The 21,180-nt window shown below is 39.6% G+C and overlaps 1 protein-coding gene across 3 annotated transcripts in view; it reads left to right on the top strand.

Annotated features, from left to right (window-relative positions):
• PAFAH1B1 (platelet activating factor acetylhydrolase 1b regulatory subunit 1) overlaps positions 1 to 21,180 on the top strand; it is a 56,562-nt gene that overhangs the window by 21,149 nt on the left and 14,233 nt on the right. For all 3 annotated transcript variants that reach the window (XM_044993688.1, XM_044993690.1, XM_044993689.1), the window contains exons 2-5: positions 4,925 to 5,143; positions 10,463 to 10,547; positions 17,302 to 17,376; positions 18,548 to 18,754. In XM_044993688.1, the coding sequence (XP_044849623.1) occupies positions 5,112 to 5,143; positions 10,463 to 10,547; positions 17,302 to 17,376; positions 18,548 to 18,754 (399 nt within the window). In that variant the 5' untranslated portion in view covers positions 4,925 to 5,111. The remainder of the gene's footprint in view (positions 1 to 4,924; positions 5,144 to 10,462; positions 10,548 to 17,301; positions 17,377 to 18,547; positions 18,755 to 21,180) is intronic.

Below are 21,180 nucleotides of genomic sequence, written 5' to 3'. Positions count from 1 at the left end.
AAACATTACATGAATATATTGTCTCGTACTATAGAATTAGAATTTATAATCCCTATTGCATGATGAGATCTTTGAGCTATAATGTATCAATTAAAACTATCTTTTAGATAAAATGTGTAAGGAAAAAAATCCGATTTAAATGAAAAATCCGATTGTTTTTCTTTTAAACATCATTGATTTTTATCCTCTCTGTTCTTCCCCCTTAGCCTTCACAGTTGTAGAGCACCTATAGCTCACATTCTCCATTTGAGAGAGAGGGAATCAGCATTTCAGAAAATCAAGCTCCTTGTTCTAGTTAGTTTTTTGATATGAAGGCTGTTTCATTTGACTCTTCATTCAGTTTTTTACTAATTTTCAGAGATGAAACATAACTTATTTCCAAACTACATGAACATTTGGTATGATGGTTCAAGATCTATATATAAATGAATATATTCAGTGGAAGTACTGGTAGGTTTCAAAGCTGTTATCAAGAGATTAGTGTTCTTAGATATGTGAGTAGTGCTCATTCCTTATGTGAAGTAACTTCCAGTTTAGAAACAGAATCTCTTCATGAATTTTTCAGGATGTATATGCGCCTCACAGGACCATTTTGGCCAGACAACCTACTGATCTAAAGCCCTGTCTATGTGATTTGGCTCAGCCTTTGTAGAAATACAAGGTTTTGCAACTGGATTCAAATCCATGCTCTTGCCCAGGTAAACCTAGACGCTATCTGTTTTAGTATAGAGAAGACCTAAATTAATAGTCTGCTAGTTGGTCTAGAGTTGCATAAGGCATTTGGAGTCCATGACATGGGCAGAATGATCACGTCATCACTGTATGATGTCTGACTTTTGCAAAGCAGCGTAGAAAGTGGTAAGAAATGAACCAGAACTTTTAGGAATTGCCCATCATTCCATAGCTCTTACCACAACACACTGGTGGGAGGTGTGTGCAGGAGGAAAGGAGGAGAGGCAGTGTTATCAGAGTTACAAAAATCACACATCTTTGATATTACATTAAACATGTATGGTAGAACTGCCTCAAAAGAAGCTTCCTAAAATAGTAAGTTTTGTAATCGTCACTGTTTCAATAAAAAAAAAGTGTGTGTATATATAGCATATTTCACTAGATTTTTGTTTAAAAGTAATCTAATTCTTTAGTTTTGGTATTAATGGCACTAGCTCCAATTTGTTTGCTTTCCATTTACATTTTTTTGACTTGCTATTACTGAGTTTTACAAGCAAATCAAATGCTGACTTTGAAGGACACCCTTCTTCTTTGCTGTACAGTTCCCTTTTGAAAAATTGAGAATCATGGCCTGCTAACCGCTTCCTCTCCAAACAGTGAATCACATCAACTAGTGTGACAGAAAAACAGGGCTGTAGTTCCTGGATGTAAAATTGTCTGACAAAATATTGGGTCGTGACTTTATTGTTTGAGTTAGTAGTGTTTGTGCAGTATACTGAAATACCTGCTATGAATATAGGGACTACTTATTGCATTTTATTTATATTAATCCAGAATCTAGGGGTTAAATTAAAACTGTGTAGATGGAGAAAACCTTTTGTAGTATAGACTCCATGTATCTGGAATGCTGAATTTAAATAAGTCTGCATGAGAGAGCCTTAATATTTTTGCTAGGTTGAGTGAGTGTTAGAAGTTCATATTTTCTTAATATATGATCTAGTATCTAAAGTTTAATGGTCCAGACAGCGTTGGTATCCCATTATTTGAAGTTTAGGTGGTCAAGCTTCTTGGCAGCCAGCTGTGAAGCTTGATTTCTGTAGCTGGTTGAATGGGTGTATCAGCTTTTCAGTAATACTTCTGTCTGCCTTTATTCATACTCTTATCTATAGGACAAGTGTATTTCAGAAACAAGTGGATTCTTTCATTGTGAACAATGCTTGTATTTGTATTTAGAATACTTTGTTTTGCAGTTTTCATCTAGAGTGCTATAAACTAGATAAGTCTCTAGACCTTTACTCTTAAACCCAAAGAGCCATTGCAAGGCTAAGTGGTGGTTTGGAATGCCCAAAGGTCTGGCAGCATTGCCCACTAGAGGGCACCTTTTCTAATCAATTCAAGGGACAATGGTTTTGTATTACGTATTCTCTCTCTTCTCCCCCCCTTAACTTGAATACCATTTGTTCCCTGTACTGCAAAAGGTCAGTCTTCAGGGGCTACATTGTAACTGCATAGAATCCTAGAACTGGAAGGGACCTTGAGAGGTCATCTAGTCCAGTCCCCTGCACTCAAGGCAGGATTAAGTATTATCTAGACCAGGGGTCGGCAACCTTTCAGAAGTGGTGTGCCGAGTCTTCATTTATTCACTCTAATTTAAGGTTTTGTGTGCCAGTAATACATTTTAATGTTTTTAGAAGGTCTTTCTCTATAAGTCTATAGTATATAACTAAACTATTGTTGTATGTAAAGTAAATAAGGTTTTTAAAATGTTTAAGAAGCTTCATTTAAAATTAAAGTAGAATGCTGCGCCCCCCCCCCCCCCCCGATGGTGGCTAGGACCCAGGCAGTGTGAGTGCCACTGAAAATCCGCTCGCGTGCCGCAGGTTGCCTACCCCTGATATAGATCATCCCTGACAGATTTGTGTCCAACCTGCTCTTTAAAATCCCCAATGATGGAGATGCCACAACCTGCCTAGGCAATTTATTCCAGTGCTTAACCACTGTGACAGTTAGAAAGTTTCTCCTAATGTCCAACTTAAACTGCCCTTGCTGCAATTTAAGCCCATTGCTTCTTGTCCTATCCTTAGAGGTTAAGGAGAACAATTTTTCTCTCTCCTCCTTGTAACAACCCATATCATGAAGCAAGGCATAGGCGCAAGACTGAGTGAAGAGGTAGTCATCTTTGCTGCCTCTTGCTGGTGGCATGGAATCCATACTGTCAGCTCCTACAGCACTGTTTCAGTTAGTTCATGAAAAACACTGTTTGACTGCTATTGTGGATGGGGTCAAGCAAACTAAATTGTAAGCTTTTTGGGGCAGGGATAGTTAATACAGTGTGTACAATGCCTAGCACAGAGGAGCCGAGAGCAGAGCACCTAGGCTCTACCATAATACAAATAACTTATAGCCTAGACTTAACTTCAGAGCACATCTTCCCCATGTCCACAATGGATAGCCACGTGGTGTTAAGCATATAACAGCTGAATATTTTTTTAAACACTATTCCTAAATCTAGCTTTTGAGGATGTGGACTAAAGTATGTGTACGAAAGCATTGAGTTTAGTGTATAAAAGAACACTGTCTGCTTTGAACAGGCTTCTTACCAAAATTCTGGATTAAACTGTTATTTAAAAATAAATATTCCAAATGCAAGGTAAACTGAGCACACAAGTACTGTAACACTTTTATTTTCACATTTTACTGTATTTCTAAAAATCACTCACTTGTTTGGTCAGTCTGCTTTGTTCTTCAGTGGACTGAGTAAATGGTGTAGTACAGAGACACTTGTCAAGTGCATGCAAAAAATAGGCAGTGATGCAGGATCCTGGCTTGCTCATAATGATGATGATGTTTGCACAACAGAACCTAGAGCATGGAAGATCCCTGGAACTGCAGGGGAAGCTGTGTTAAAGTGATTCAAATGACAGCTCCTGGTCCAAATCTGATCATAACCATCCAGTAAAACTAAGGATATTAAAATTCCAGTACTGCATAGAATAAAGTTAAGTGGTGAAAAGCAAAACTTATGCCATGACTCATCCTACCAATGTAAAGATTTAGATTTTGAACATAGTGTTGAGAATGAATTTGAAAATTCTGTCATAAGTGACTGGTTACTGTTTGCAAGACTCCCCTCAGTACAATTAAAGTAACAAGCTTTAATTAAGGTAACCCAGAACACCAAGAATCATACTACCTGGTCAGATTTTAAAAATCTATTTTAAAACTTAATGGCTGGGTGAAGACTTAATACTAATACTTACATTTTTTTAAAGGTATGTTTAGCAGTCCACGTTACAGTGGAAATTCTAGTGAACTTTTTTGGATGGTGTGGTGACAGGCTTAAAATCTCATATTAGTACTGCTTTTTCATGTTGTAGGCTTTGGCCTAAATGCTTGAGTACACTCAATAGCTTTGTAGCTTTAATTCAGAGGCACATTGCCTTAAAGTCCATCCTTGAATTTGGGAGAAAGTAGCAGTACCAAGATGGTTCAGATCATTAGCGCTACTTGATGCTGGGTGTTGCAAACTGAAATGGACTAAAATAATTGGAACAAAGTCCTGTGGCACCTTATAGACCAGGGTTTCCTCAAACAGGGGTCGCCGCTTGTGTAGGGAAAGCCCCTGGCAGGCTGGGCCAGGCGGGTGTGTTTACCTGCCCTGCCCGCAGGTCGCCGGACCAATGGGAGTCGCGATCGGCCGGACCTGTGGACGGGGCAGGTAAACACACTGGCCCGACCCGCCAGGGGCTTTCCCTACACAAGCGGCAACCCCTGTTTGAGAAACCCTGTTATAGACTAACAGACACGTGTCTAACAAAGTGGGTATCCAACCACGAAAGCTCATGCTCCAATACTTCTGTTAGTCTATAAGGTGCCACAGGGCTCTTTGTTGCTTTTTACAGATCCAGACTAACACAGCTACCCCTCTGATCTTAAAATAATTGGGAAATCTTCACTTCACAATGTGGTATGGAGATGTAGATCCATAGAGTTATGGAGACTGCTGTGGGGAAAGCAACTAAAGATTGAAGGAGACAGCTGTAGCCTATCCAGACACCTCTCCTGAGAGGTGGAGAACTTGCAAGGGTGCAAGTCAGAAAAATTAATGTGGGAAGAATGCAGTAATTTGCACACACACTTGTTCATTTTCACTATTCCAACCTGGGTATGTAGATGTTAATGTGACTCCAAAATGTCTTCAAATGGCTTCATAAACCTTTTGAAAAGGAAAATGTATTTTTTTCCCTTCTAGATGGAATGAACCTTCCCTGTTGAATGCCTCCAGATTTCCTGTTGGATTTCACGTGTGGAGAAACATTTTCCTTTTGGTTGAAGCTGCTCTGTGGCAGACTAAATTTTGGATCCAGGATTCACAAGGTTTTTTTAATCTTGAGGAGGCAGCCACAGCTGAATCACGTTAGCCTGACATCACAGCCACCATGGTGCTTTCACAGAGGCAACGAGACGAACTGTAAGTATTTTTTACAGTATTTATTTAAAATAGCAAAAGTAACCTTTGCTTACACTTGGTTCTTATTTCGTCAGCCTTCCAAAGAGAGTCTGATCTTTCTCCTCCAGTTTGATTCCATGAAATGGAATGGCTCTTTGCGTATTTGTTCTACTTCAGTTAAGTTTCTGTGAATTACCGTTTTATGAACTCTGGACATCTTTGCTAGTATAACCAAAGTGCAGAACTTGCTGGTATAAACTTGAGTGTTTAAGGATAGGAGTTCAGGAATGGTAGACTGGAGGAGGGAAAACATAACCAATTATTTGAAACAGTCTTTTTAAACTTGTATAGTGAGAGGCCAAAACTGGAAGTTTTGGTTTTTGGCATAGGAATGATTTGTTGAAAATCATACGTAGTCTGTTCAAAGTATATAAGAATAAAATATTGAAGTTTAGAGTTTTAAAATATTTGCTCTGTATTCTGTTTGTGATGCCTAGTAAGTGCGCACAAGTTCTGCGGGACCAGTGTAAATAGAGTAAAAACAATATGCAGGTGTGGGAAATGAGAAATATATGTACAGTGCAAGTAAAATGATAAAGGTATAGTGTTGCTAAGTCTCTAGTTTCCAGACATAAAATAAATGATCCCCTTCTTCCAATCTGTCCATGACCCACTCTCCTTCATCATTGGAGTTAACAATAACCTACTTTCCAATTTCCACTGTTACCCTTAGCACCTCTCCCACATCAGTGAAAGAGGGGGGAGTTAGTCATGAAGAAATTAATACAAAATGAGTCCATCAGAAGTCTCTCCAAGTTCCTTGTTTTAATGGGGGAAAATAACAGAGAAGGAAGGTGGTGTCTTGGGCAGATGCTGGTGCATCTCCTGCCACTCTACCACCATTCTGGCCTGGTATGGATCTAGTCAGCAGGGTTCCTATTGTCCCAGAGCACAGGACTCTGGGAGTACTGGAGCAGCTTACTCCTGCCTCCCTACATCCTCTTCTAAAATGAAAGTTCGGCTTAAGCAGACGAGACAAATATGGTGTCAGATCAATTTGGGAGATAGTTTATCATGTGACAATTGCCTATGAATGGTCTTCTGCGTGTGTGCTTTTGCAGAAAACTACGATGGGATGTTTTAAATGGTGGTTGCATACAGGAGTTGGTTTGGTTTAGCACAATGCCCCAATTGTTGATGGACAACAGCCTAAAGTGCTTAAATGGCTCATGAATGCATGGACTGAACTATCCCCCTGTTATAAAAAGGGAAGGGAGAAGTTGGAGGAATTTTGCCTTGTTAAAAATAAAATAATAAAGTGCTTGGTAAAAGAATGAAAACAGATTGGGAATCAGGAACCCTAGCATTCTTATCCAGGCTCTTTTGGTCCTACTGTCTGATCTTGGGCAACTCACTTCACTTCACTTCTCTGCTTCAGTTTCACCCTCATAAGTATCTCCTTGGTGTCAGTACATCCCCTTAATATAAACAAAAATAGTATTCACGTGCCATTTCTTCCAGATTTTATTGTATTAAAGTTATTTTAAGTGAGGCAAAACCCTGATGTACTAAAACGGCATGTGAACTATTACATTTTTTTTTATGAAGAGTTATGTGCGTATTTATAGCATTGTTTATGAAAGGGCTGGGGATAAGTGAGGCAGGAAAGGCTTCCTGAACACATCTAGAATTAAAATATTGTCTTTTGGTTGCTAGAAGCCAGAACTTCAAGGAACAAATATATGAACAAGGTGGTGGGGAAAACAAGACATTCTGCAAGGATAATTAGGAGTTAACAAGGCAATTGGGGCTGCTTTAGAGGAGGGATGGCCTGAGAAGATAGTAGAGAGGTCAGAGATCCATTCGTTCTGCATCTGGGGAGCAGGAAATACTGGGAGGGGGTTGATGGTTCTCTCTGAATACAGACAGTGGGTTGATGTCTAGAATGAATGCATAAGGGAAGAGGAATGTATAACAGGAAGAGGGGGATGTGATGAAGATCCTAGAGAATGAGTAGGGATGGGGAATTCCGAGGAACTGGGGAAAACTGACTCGGTAGAAGTTGGGAAGGGACTTGGAGATGTCTACTGGCCCAGTAGTTTTAAGGGAAGGCAGTTAGAAGAAACTTTAGTACATGCCTTATTGTGTTGGGGACAAATGTGTGCGCGAGAGCAAGAGAGGGAGGATCCCATTGATTCTTTTTAAAAAGCTTGTCCTCCAAGTATTTTGGGGGCCCCTCTTTGTTTTTTGAAGAATCTTGTTTAGGCCTGTTAATAGGTGAGGGGTAAAACATTTGTATTTTTAGAGGTTGCTGCTTCACTTAAGGAAAGAATATTTAGTGCTTAAATAGCACTTTGAAATAAACTATTATCCACATAATGACGTAAAATGTTTTTTGAAAGTTCTTTAATTCAGCTCGAGGAATTAGTACCATACACTTGTCCTTCAAAAGTTTTTTTTTTTTTTTTTAAAGACTTGTTACTGGACAAGTGCAGTCCTCCAATTTTTTGACTTTTGTGAGAAATAAATGTTGGTACATAGCATAATGATAGTAAAACTTAGTTACAAAGATTCTTGTATTCCCAAAATAAATTGAGCTTGCTACTGTTGGTGGTACTTAGTGATGCACTGTGGAGTGTAGCGCATAACACTCCCAGTTCATTCAGTACATCATCCTATAGCATTTGACTGTTGCAAGTTTTCTGTTGTTAGCCTACCCCAATGAGACCATATTGATGACGCCAGTAACTTGCCTTAGTGGAGAGTCAAGAGCCAGTATATAAACATAGGGCAAAAGGAGGAGATCTTAACCTTCACGGAAACAATGACTGTCAGTGCTGGGCTTCTGATTTACAAACTACTGACTCTTCTAAACGTAACCAAGCAGTCCTTTATTGTTCAAATAATTCTAAAGTTGGCACCTTATTACTGGACACATGTTTCATTTGTGTCTTCAGAAGTGTATTTGCTCAGGTTTTTTCACTGCTCAGGTGACTGGAAAACACAGCCTGGTTGTCTGATAATACAAGGGTGAGCTCTGTAGTAGTTCTGGCACTTAGCAGAAATCTTTTTGTAACTTGCACAAAGTAGTGCTGCTGAAAAATTTTAATTACCCTCTTGACGAATAAGTCATTTTGTAAAGTAGTGCTAGTTGAAAGGAGTGTAAAACTTCCACTATGTCCCATGCACGTGATTATAGTTTGTCTGGTTTCATATCAATGATGGACTCTGGACAACATGTTGTCTCTAGTAAGCTGTAAAGCAGTATGCTATGAGAGAACCTCTGACTGACCTGGTTTTAGTTTGAACAATTGAATTCTTTGTGAAAATATTCTGACAACAGGTTTTTGGATCTGTGGCTTTTGAAAGGAATTGGCTTTCACACTTTTTTTTTCAGTGGAGAAACCTGTTTGGTGTATATTTTGGGTTAGCCATAGAATTTCCAGGTTTATCTCTGGCCCTGAACTTCTTTGGCAAGAAGTGGTAGGATGAGGAGAGGTTGAGATTGCAAGTGGCTTCCTATTTAAGATTTTTAAAGTTAGATGTGAGGTGAGATTTGTGGTTTTATTAAACTGGAATTGGTCTAAAGCCTTGGAATATTTTAAGTGCTTTTTAGTTATTCAATGAACAAAAAAATGCCATCTGAAGTATAAGCCGCTTTACAGTAACACATTGGTATACACTCAAGGAAACTGAGTTCCTAATAATGGGAGACAAACTGAGGACTTGGACATTCTGTTGTTGCTTGAGTTACTGCACACATACAAGTACCAGATTAGACTTTTTGAATATTAGCCCATACCCAGGAAAGGTGGGTTTGGTTTGGTTTTTTTTTTTGGAGCGTGGGTCTACTCAGAAAAGTGACTATGTAAAAATGGAACTGCTCTACTGTGTAGATCTGGTCCCTGTATATATCTAAAAGTTCTGCTTTTTGTGATTAAAAATAAGTGGTGGTGTGGGTGGTTTTGTTTGTTTGTTTTTTACAGCTTGCTCCTAATGCTACTGATCCAAGAGAAGTCAGAGTGGAGGTTTGTTCTATTCAGGCTCTTTTATTAAGAGAGTATCAGAGGGGTAGCCGTGTTAGTCTGGATCTGTAAAAGCACCAAAGAATCCTGTGGCACCTTATAGACTAACAGAAGTTTTGGAGCATGAGCTTTCGTGGGTGAAAACCCACTTCGTCGGATGCATGACATGATGCAGAATGCTTGCTATCTAAATCTCTTTAGGAGGTTAGCTCTGGTTGACCAAATAAAATCAACATCAGTGAACTATATGAAACCACCTGTAAGAGCTGCCCTTTTGACTTGGTTATTTGACTCTTGACAAACTTTTAGTTTGATAAGGACAAATATAGGCAAAGACCAGGAGGAAGACTGTTTCATTTGGAAGTGTCCCCAGTTGATCGACACATGTACTGCAGAATAGTCTAGGTTTCTGTTAGTTATACCACATAAGAATAAGTCCCGCCCCGTCCCTCTCCCCCAAGCTATAATGAAGGAGCATGAATTAAACTTACTGTGTTAAGGAGGAACATGAGGGCATCCTTTTATAAATTCCTTTTGTAATTATGTTGGACATAATGATAAACCTTTTTAGTTACTGCTAAGTCACTTTCAGTTCTTTCTTATAAAGATTGTAAGTCTGAAACTTTGTCTACTTAAGGATGTTAATTTACCTGTAATTTGAAGATGGCAGAAATACGTGTAGGGATACTTACCTATTAAAAACTTAGTTTTACAAAATAATAGTGTATTCTAAAACTTGGGACATGTTCACTTGAGAGAGTTGCACTGTTTAACCTAAGATATGAATTTAAACCAACTTAGTTAAACCAGCGTTAAATCCCTGTATGCACGCTTATTTAGGTTTGTCTTAAAATTGTTCCCCAAAATCTACTTGAGCTAAACCAAAAACCGCTCTTAAACCTTTGTGGCTTTTATGTACTTAACCTGCGTTTTCATCTTTACTTAAAGGGATAATGAGTATTAAAATAGTGAGCAAGAGCTGTCTTTATCATAATTTGTATATTAAATACTGATTTTTTTAATCACAGCAAGTTTGCTAGAATTTAAAACTGCATACTAAATGTGCATTTTTGCTTTACTGGTCATGTTTTGACATGACAACTTCGAATGCCATGTTTTCTTTTAAAGTTGGTTTGAAGGTTTTAGTCGTCCTGTTAGCTGATGCTTTCTTAATACAACGAATAACAAGGTTTACCTTATTGATTACAATTTGAAAACCTGTACGCATTCATTCTGTATTTTGTTTTTCAGTACTGTTCAGAACTGTGACTAAGATGATGATGTCTTATTGTTAAATCGTTTTTATTTTGTCTAGAAATCGAGCAATAGCAGATTACCTTCGATCCAATGGCTATGAAGAGGCTTATTCAGTTTTTAAAAAGGAAGCTGAGTTAGATGTGGTGAGTTGAAACACAAGATTCTTTATAAAGCTTGTTTGTCCTGTAAAACATTATATAAGTTCTGTGGAGTGCACTACTTCTGCTAAAACAGTCCTGTTAGCCCTTACAATGTGGAAATCAATACATCATACACAAGCTTCATGTAATAATCACTTCAAGACACAGTAAATGTTCTCTCTATATTGTGATGGTCTCAACTCTGTAATGTGAAGTTTCTTGGGCAAAATTCGTCCCCCTTTACTCCCATATTCCTGACACTGGTGTATTGTTCTTTAGGCCTGTTTTCCACCTGCCTGTCACCCATCACTCCAGAGCAGCCCGCTTTTCTGTGGTATTGTAGGGATCCAGTTCCTAAAGGGCTCTGAGTTCCTCCAGGATGAAAGGTGCTATAGAAATATAAAAAAACTTTTTCTTGATACCAAAAAGTGAATGTTCAGGAGAATGCATTTAATTTTTTGAGACAGATATTATTATTCCATGAGTGTTCTGATCATGGTGATCATCTGAACCTGGCTGTATTAGTTTAACTCTGCTTGAAAATTAATCCAGTTCCTTGGTTACTCAATTCTTATGCTGAACTTTGTCCGGATATAGGATGAATCAGAGCCCCTCCTAAAATGCTTAAGGGTCCCAGCTGGAGAAAGGAGTACAAATTATTCAGTTTTCCAATTTAGTATTATGGAAACAGACTGTTAGTTTCAACTTTAACAGTGGTAAGACTGATTCACTTTTGACCCCTCTAGCTTTGTCAGAACTAACCCTGACCATATCAAGTTTGGCAGGAAGTTTTAAGCCGAGGGGAAACCTTTTGGAATGCATGAAGTAACTAGGATGAATTGTTTGTTTGTGCCATAAGGGGAAAATGTGGGGATTGTCAGACTTCCAGAAATATCCTTTTGTATTCACTCTTAAAATGCTGTAAGGGGTTTTAATCTTTTGGCCTTTACTCTTCTGTACTGGGAAGGGGCTTATGGACCCCGCAACTAAGGCAGAGACAGGAAGAGAGCTGGAGCAATACTGGGCCAGGAAAGCTCTGCCCCTCAGGCACTGTTGAGCATGCTCCTGGGGAAAAGACCAGTATAAAGAGATCTCCAGCAGTCCAAAGGAGTGGGGGAGAGAAGGCATTTCCTGGAGGAGCATGGCTCTTCAGTAGTAGAAGCCGCCGCCCCTAATAAGGATGTCTATGTACGAGTCCCCTCCCCAGACATCACTCGAGGGAGGGAGAACCACACAGTAGCACCAGAGGGTCTCCTGTATCAGCCCCAGACTGTGGGGGGTTTGAGACAAGGGACTCTAATCCAATAGCAGCCACACCTCAAACGGAGGCAGCATGTGTGGTAGGAAGTGGCCCAGGGGAAGGTGAGCAGGAGGTGGGCCTAATTCTGGCTATTCCACGCTTTTCCTACCCAGCCCAGATTCCCCTGTTCCTAACCCTGGGATGAACGGGACCATGGGTTACCGACAAGGAAGCTGACCCAGCTGGGACTCGGTCCAGGACACATTGGGTTGAAAGAGAGACTGGAGGCAGAAGGCCAGACCACTAGGCCTGCTGACTGAACAGACAACACTGCTACATGTACTTGTATACATATATTCTAACCTTTTAAAATTTCCTGGCTTTCTGATGTCTATTTAATTGCTAGAAGGTCCCCTCTCTTACTCCCAAATTTAATTTTTTACTGAGAATTATATAGAAGCTGAGAAATAAAGGAGGCTTTATTAGTCTAGAGCATTTATCTAATCAACTCCTATTAAGTGACTTATGAATTCTGGGCCTCCTGTTTCAAAACCTTAGTCGGCACCACCTATATAGGATTAATGTACTAGTTTGTGTAGTGGATATACTAATTGCTGAACTAAAGTGAAGAAATCAGGTGTCTCTGCTCCAGCTGTAAGTACTGTCCAGATGTGGCTGAAACAGTTTGGTGCCTCTCACACTGTCGTTGATTGTATTCTGTATAGTCATGGGAGGCAGGGGATAGAGGTGTGTGTAATAAGTACTAGGGTATGTTGACTGAAAGTGCTCATGTACCTTTAATCCTGTTCTAAATACTAGCCTCTAAAATCTAGTCAGTTATTACAGATTGAGAATATTTTGCATGTCAGTAAAATTACTAATATTTGATACCTTGAACTTGATGGCTGCAAAGGCTTATTTTTTAAAAATAAATCATTTAAAATTCAAGTGAAAGCATCTCTTGAACAGTTGAACATATGCAATTTGTTTAAAAATTGTTTCTTTCATTTTTCCGAGTATTGAAGTATTTGGGTCAGAATGTGCTTAATGTCTTTCCAAAAAATCATTTATCAACCTCTTTTGAAGGTCTATTTAAACTTTTATTAAAAGTACTATTTTTATAAAATAACAGATCTGCAATCATACTATTCTCATGTTATCCACATACCTTGCTTTTTTACTCCATAATCTAAGATTTCATAGAGGAATAAGTTATGAAGGTCCTTTTGAAACTGGAAAGGCTAATAACATTGATGCATGGTTTGCATCTGCAGAGACGGTCAATAACAACAGCCCTGCCCTTTTTTGCTAATGTTCTATGAGCAGTAAAGCCTGTGCCATTTTTGTCACCGTTTTCTATGCTCATCATACTGAGAGTGTCCAGAAAATGTTTCTATTATGTCCTGGGTTGGACTCATAAAGCTACTTCAGCACCTGAAACTGCTAGAAGTCAGTTGGTGGTAATGTAGAAGGAAGAAAAGTTTTAGTAATGTTAACTTAGTTACTCAAAAATCCTGCCAAACAATTTATTTTGGCAGGATAGCCAGTTTACTGCTTATTGGAAATAGTGGGCCAGACTTATTGTCACCGTAATTCCATTGACTGGGATTCACAACACAGGTGAATTTAACCTGTCTTTTCATTTTTGTTTCATTTGTATGGTACTTGTCTCCATAACGACTGGTCAGTGGAACTTGAAAACTGGATTATATTCAAATTCAAAAACTTCTTTTGCATATGTGCAATGTCTTTTTGACCAAACACTTGCCAATTTTCTCACTTCCAAGCCATATGAAGAAAATCCCTGATCTTTGTTTTACATCTAGGAGCTGACTCTAAAATGGACAAATACCCTTGTTTTGGATTGAAAATCTGTAGTGAAATTAATATTGTGTACATATATGTAAGATTAATCAAGAGAAGTGTTGAGTTGACTGTGAGCAGGTTACATTTGTAATTGTGCTTTCCGCCTATTTCTGAAAATAACCCTCAAGACTAGCAAACTACGTAAATTAGCATTTCTCTTAAAATTTGGATGTTCATCCTATTTTCCAAAATATTCAGTTGAGGTTTTACTTGATTTCCCTAAACTGCACTCAGTGTTCTAAGTAACAAATCAGGAGAGAGGATTAATTGGGATAGCATACGTTTTATAATTGAAAACCATAAAAACATTCACTTATCAACCTAATTAAGAGTCCCGTCCCCCCCCCAAAAAAAAAAAGGGTAAAAAGCCCTAAATATGCTAGGCAGTCTGGTTATTTGATAGTCTTAAGGGAGGTACAAGAAAATCAAGTTAGTTAAAATTGCACATAGGAACTTTCTCATAGGAAAATGTGAATTAGGTGGGACTACTTTAATACAGCTTAAAAAGGACTAACAATATCTGACACATTAATGGGTTCAATGAGTGGTAAGGAGTTAAGCAGAGCCGTATCTGGGGATCAGTTCTGGTTCCAATACTGATTAATTCTGCAAACAAAGCAAGTTCTCACAAACATTGCTGGAGTAATAGGCTGCTCCACCATGGAGTCTGACCCAGATAGCATATTTGTCTAGAAACTTTGTGTGGCAGGTTGCCCCTCTCCAGGGCGCCACCTGATGTACTGGGGTACCACTGAACCCGCTGGTTCTACCAGTCTGGGTTCCCTTGCACTGCCCTGCTGAGCCAGGCACTCAAGCCTCCTCCAGCACATACATGGGTAGAGCCACACCCAGGCGCAGAAAGACAGACACTGAGATCAGCTCTGTGTAGGAAGACTTAACTTGGGAATTGTCCAGCACTCAAATGCACACCCCCTCTGGAGTGTAAACCCAAAATTGTATTGTCTTGCGCTGCACAGAGAACATTACAATGTAAGCTCATGAAATCTGCCCCCTCCCTCAATGTGGAGGAAGATATACACAGCTTTTTGAGCGCGCCCCCCCCCCCAGTTATGAATTCCACAAACTAGCTTCAGAATAAGCAAAAACAAGTTTAACTACACAAGACAGATTTTAAGTGATTATAAGGGAGAGCAAAACGATTAAAGCAGGTTACCTTAGTAAGTAAACAAAAACCTCAAACGGAGTTTAATACTCTAGATAGGTAGGATATAAATTAGCAAAGTCTCATCCTGAGTGATAAACAGGCTGGCAGCCTGGGATCATCACTTTCCACAGTTGAGTCCTTGCCCCTCAGGTGTTTCCCAGTGTGTTATTGCAAGGAGAATGAGGTCCCCTCATGATCTCATTGTTCCCTTTTTTATCATCTTCCCACTTGCTGGAAAGCTCTTTTGCTGTGACCTGGGTCAAACAGTTCCCACTGTGTAGTGCTATCTCTGAGAGGTTTCTTTTGTACATAGTTCCTGGGGTAATCCTTGTACTTGTGTGCATTTCCTCAATAAGCCATTAACATTGTTTGGCCTTTTGACTGATGTACCTGAAAGGCTGTTTGTGGGTGTTTTCAACCTCTCACATGTTTCAGTAACGCATACATAGCCAAACTTTGTAATTTCACATACGACAATAGCACATACAATCCAACAAGATCTTAATGTCTAGCAGATCAAGACTTTTAGAAAGATAGCTCACAAGGCATACTTTGTACAAAACATATGCTAATTACTTGACAGTGGTGAATACTGGGGTGTCAAGGTGTTGCACTCTGAAGTCTTGCTTCTGCCCTGCCTTTGTCCACAGTCTGTTCTTCCTCCAGCTCCAGATATCTCAAGACCCAGAGACAGAAGCTACATAACCTGTAATGTAGGCAGGATGCCCTTGTCTGCTTGCCTTTTTTTTGCCCCTCCTTGAAGCTGGGTTCTTTCTCTTGTTCTTTTCTTCTCCCACAGAGGGAGGATTAGGATTCAGTGTGTTTGCCTCCTTTCCTCATATTCTTGGTGTTTACTTGGGAAGATAGTTATCCCACTGTAGTGGTGGGGTCAGTTGCTCATTGTTGGAGCTGGGGTTGTATTCATCAGCTAAAAATAAGAAGAAACCACCATAGCCTATATATGCAAGCCTGCCTTCTGGCAGCTGCTTGTAAATTTTTAAGCAGTGCAGCAGATGTCTTAAGTTAGCTGATTATGCGTGCAAACATAATGGTAGCATATTTCCTTGGCTGTTGTACATACAGGTCCATCAGTTTTTGATCAGAAGGTTAGGTAACTACAAAAACCTAATTATCACCAGGTCACGCTTACTCTCCCGTCCACACCATCAACACATCCCTTCCTATCTTTCCTTTTCTAATTGATGGGGGTTGGTGGGAAAGATAATATCACAAGTTGGGTTTTCGCAGCTATTCATTGTATACTCTACTCCCGAGGGAATTCTGTGCCAAAAATAAATTTTTTTGCATATTTTTGTCAATAAATAAATGTGGAGGCTCTAGCCTGGCAATGGGGGATCCTGATGCAGTGGGGAAGCACAGGCCACTGGCTGCATGGAAGTGCGAGATCCTGCAGTGCCTCCACCATGCCCCGAAACAGACTTAGCTGAGAGTCTGCACAGAAACGCCCAGGGGCCCTTCGCCTCCGCCAGGCTCACCAAGATAGTAAGCGAGATGGACGGAGTCTCTCACGCATGCCCAACCCTTGCCCCGATCCAAGGTGTGGGGCAAGCAGGCTCGGGCTGGCAGGATCAAAGTATGAAGTGGTTTAGTGTGGGGGGAATCCAGGTGTGGGGTGAGAGGCTTTGTGGGGCAGTCTGGGTGCAGGTGGCTCAGTGGGGGGGTTCCGGATGTGGGGAGAACTTGACACATGGGGGTTGGGGGAGGGGCAAATACCTTTATAGTGACCCTTCCACCTGTAGCTGTGGAGTGATGGGACAAGGAGTGTGGTGTGTAGCTTTGTGCAACTGGGGGAGGTTTTTGGATGTGGGTCTGACCGGGTGCCCCATCTCCAGTCCCAGCCCCAGCTACTCAGTACCTTGCAGGGGAATAGGAAGTCTTGTCTTCCCCCAGCCCAACTGGGACAACAGGGTTCATCACAGGGTGGACGCCAGGCTCATCCTGCAGTGATTTACCTCTCCGACAGCTGCTCCAGGCGCCTGAAACAATGCATGACTGTTCTTTTGCTTCCCCATCATCTGCAGAGAAGCAAAAAAAATTTGTGGGGGACATGAATTCTGTGCGCATGCAGTGGTACAGAATTCCCCCAGTAGTAATACTCATTTGAGAGGCTCTCATGAGCCCTAGAAATAGTGGGGGGTTTTAATGGCCAGAATACAATAATGTGGATGACCTGAGAGTTTGGGTTTGTGGATTTGATTCACAGAAAATCTTTGGCTAAACATCACTGTTACTTTGTAACCAAAGTAGATTGCCAAAGTATTTATGGTATTAGTCTTTAAAAATAAATAAATAAAAATCAAGATGTCCATATGGTGACTGAATTAAGTTGATTAAAAATCAACTGATTCCTCTTCTTTCCTCCCACAAATTACTTAATTTGAATGTTTAGACATTCTTGAAAACATTGACTTGCTTTGGCTTGTCTCTTAACTACATTATAACAACTTTTTGAATTATTGTTTCAGAATGAAGAGCTAGATAAGAAGTATGCTGGACTTTTGGAGAAAAAATGGACATCCGTTATAAGATTACAAAAGAAGGTAAAGAAGAGGATTTGAGTTTTTCATATTATACAGTTTTACAATGAGTAATCAGTTTTTAAAGCAAATTATTAACGGTATTCGGTGGACTGAAATTGAAGAGAAACTGTTGTATGCATTCAAAGGACGTGTGGGCTTATTAAATGTTCTCCTAAAAGTATTTTTGGAGGGCAGAATAGGGAAGGTAACAGTATCCATCAAGCAGAATATTTAGCCTTGAAATGTGTGTTCTTCTATCCATTTCATCTCCAGCAAAAATATTAACTCTTCTATAGTGGCTTCTCTGATATCTGACTCTTTGCTTCATCTCATGGATTTCTGTTGCACTTTGTGAAGATGGTGAGAAGGAAAGAGTGCCCCAAGGCTTTTTGGAAATGCAAAGGCTGAGTAGTTGTCCTCAATAGCTTCCTTAGCAGGGAAGAAGGCAAAAGCTCTGCTGCTAGTCCTCTTTATCTCTTCCTTTGCAGTGAAGCCTTTAGTTCTGATGCATTAGAGTAAGTGGCTCTTACTCTAATACAAACACACAATACAAAATGGTATGTGATTAATAGAGCATCGATAGGTATATAGTGTATTAAAAGTATCAAAAATCATAGCATGTCAACAGCAGAGGCTACCAACTGTAGTGGTAAACGTTGCAAGATTTTACTGAGCTTTTAATATTTTTTGCTCTTGGATATCCTGTATAAACACTTGATATGTAAATCCCAAGATTGTCTTTGACCAGCGGTCCTTGGGGTGTGTAAGCATTTTTAGTAGTAAAATTACCTCTGGCAATAGTTTTGCCAAAAAACTGTTCACAAAATTCAGTAACTTGAAAAGTTACTTTCAACCAGTTTGAAGTAGTGAACTTTCCAGTATGGCAGCGCTAAATGACTTTGCATGTTAGTCCCATTCTCACATAAAACCTCTGGGGAAAATTTTGGGTTCAAATCAAGTATTACTCAGACTCTTTTTACAAGGAAACTTGTTCCATTGTATTTTAGGGATGGTCAGAGCTACTGAAGGTCAGTAACTTGCTCTCCACCTAAGAGAGAAGCAAAATATTCTAGATCCAAAGCCATTCAGAAAATGTAGCTTTGTTAATGACCAGTGCAGATTAGCTAAATCTTGCTGTAGAAAGTTGTAGAAACAATTGATTTTTTTTTTTTTAAAACACCATAAATCTCAGGTGATGGAATTAGAATCTAAGCTAAATGAAGCAAAGGAAGAATTCACATCAGGTGGACCTCTTGGTCAGAAACGAGACCCTAAGGAATGGATCCCTCGTCCTCCAGAGAAGTATGCATTGAGTGGACATAGGAGTCCTGTCACAAGAGTAATTTTCCACCCAGTTTTCAGTGTTATGGTCTCTGCTTCAGAGGATGCCACAATAAAGGTAAATGCTTCTATAGACCGTTTATACGATGGGCTAAGCAAATCAGTTTGAGATAATGAGGGATATATGCCACCTACACACATGCAATCCTGACCCAAGATATACCTACTTTCATAGTCCCCTTATAACTTAGAGATTGATCATAGTCTGTTATGTGGTGGTATTCATCAGATTTTAGTCTGATGCCTTCAAGTCGTCTGTGGGGGTTTCTCTTGGGTCAAAAGAAATATTTGAAAGCTGTTGAGACCACAAGTGTGGATTTAGGGACTGGGTAGAAGATTAAGGGATAAACGCTCTTGTGGAAGGAGAGGAGCCAAAGATTAAGGCAGATGATGTGGAATATAGAAGTCTTTGGTTGGGTTAAGAGTACACCTCTACCCTGATATAACGTGGTAAAGCAGTGCTCCTGGTGGGTGGGGCTGCATGCTCCGGCACATCAAAGCAAGTTTGATATAATGCGGTTTCACCTATAACGTGGTAAGATTTTTTTTTGGCTCCCGAGGACAGCATTATATTGGGGTAGAGGTATAATGAGATGTTGAGCAAGAGAAAGAAAAGACTGTCTAAGAAGATTCATCAAAGAATGACTTCTTTGCAGGCTAAAATATAAATAAACACCAAACTTTAATGTTCCCTCCTCCCTCACTACTTTTTAGTATAAAGGATTGATATCTTCTACTTCTTTTGTAATACTCAGCCACCAGTTGATGCTGGTTTTCAAAATAGCCTCCTAAAAACATTCTTGGGAAATGGAAGATAGTGTGTGTAGAAACAGGTTTAGTCTTCCAGTACTTCTAATGTTTTTATTAAGATCTTTGTAGCCCTTGTTGCAGGTGTTAATGCACCCATATGAGACTCATGTGGTAGGCATGTGCTTTGTCCATTTAGTGTCCTAATTATAAAGAAATATTTGTGTAACTGATTTATTTGTGGAATGATAACGAGTACTTCCACTTGGCTACAGTCCTTGAGGACTTTCTCCTTGAGCATTTGCTTGAGGATTAATTTAAACTTATGCTTGCATGAAAACTACCATGGAGCTGATGCTGCTTTGGAAATGGTTGAAAGTGTCATACTGACTTAGAGTTTGGGTAACAAATATTATAAGGAAATATTGAGCAACCTGTTGTTGTGATGGAGGATACAACAAAGATTAAATTCAAATAATTTTGCATCAAGTTTTAACCAATTATAATGTCATTCTTCGAGTTATTGCACATGTAGGTTCTACTTATGGTGTCCATTTGCCCCAGCACAGGAGTTTAGAACATTTTCACCAGCAGTGTCTGCAGTGGTTGTATATGCACCCTGCATGCCCTTACAACACTTCTTCCCCCGGGCATAAAGTGCATGACGACCCCCAACTGCCATTCTGTTCCTTTGAACCAACTTAGGCAGTGAGTCAGAACAGCATAGTGTCCCTCTGTAATAATTAATTAGTCTGGTAGATAGGTAGTGGTAGAGGTACTTGTTACTGTTTCATTTAGCTTATTACCAGTATATCAGGCCCCCCCCAAATAAATAAATAAAAGAGAGCAAGCTCCCATCTTCTAGCAGAGCCTACAATTCTAGGCTCTTAAGGCATGCCGTTCCTGCAGGGGGAGGAAATTATTTCTCTAACAAGGTCAGCTAAAACTGTTCAGTGGCATTCTTACATGCCTTTGTTAAATGTTACTGGAAACTTCTTTTCATAAACGCTGTATCCTTCACTCACTTCTATTAGTAGAAATTTATCTGGTGGGTGCTGTTCTTTAATTCAAACTATTTAGTACCATCTGTCATTTTTCTAAACAGGCATTATCACTTGTTAACACATCGAGTATTGCTGAAGTGATGGTGGAGAGCTAGACAGATTACAAACCATATATTTTGTAGGTCCAGCATAAACCATGGCTATTTTAATTATGCGTTGCCACCTTAAAAACCAGATCACATCAGAAATGAAGCCTTACGAAAGCTGTGACCAGTATCAACCTCTCATTTTATTTGCATTATTAAATAAGGCTAATGATTTTAGAATCAGATGTTTTCATGCTTCTAAATGTTATAAAGTGAAATCCTCAATTGGATTGTGATGAGGCCAATGGCATTAAGAAATTAACATCTGTAGTAGCTTGCTTCTTTTAGAGTGAAGTAGGTTTATGTTCATGGTTATTTAATTATTAGAGTACTGACAAGTTAATAGTGTGAATACTTCATTTTCACCTCTTGATTAGCTCCATATTTACCACAAATGTGTTTCATATTTCTATTGACTAGTATCCTGGCTGATGCAAGAGTCTGTTTACTTAATAGTAAATTTTGGAAGTGACCTCAGATCTTCTTCCCTAACCTGACTGAAATGCTGCATATTGCAGAGTTCATATACTTCCAGTAGGGAGTGTTGACCATATGGCTCTTTAGCATCACACAATTACTAGCGGTAC

Source organism: Mauremys mutica, chromosome 19, assembly GCF_020497125.1.
Source record: "Mauremys mutica isolate MM-2020 ecotype Southern chromosome 19, ASM2049712v1, whole genome shotgun sequence".
Lineage (NCBI taxonomy): Eukaryota > Metazoa > Chordata > Testudines > Geoemydidae > Mauremys > Mauremys mutica.
Note: the sequence above shows the minus strand (reverse complement) of the source record. Positions and strands in the feature narration are given on the sequence as shown.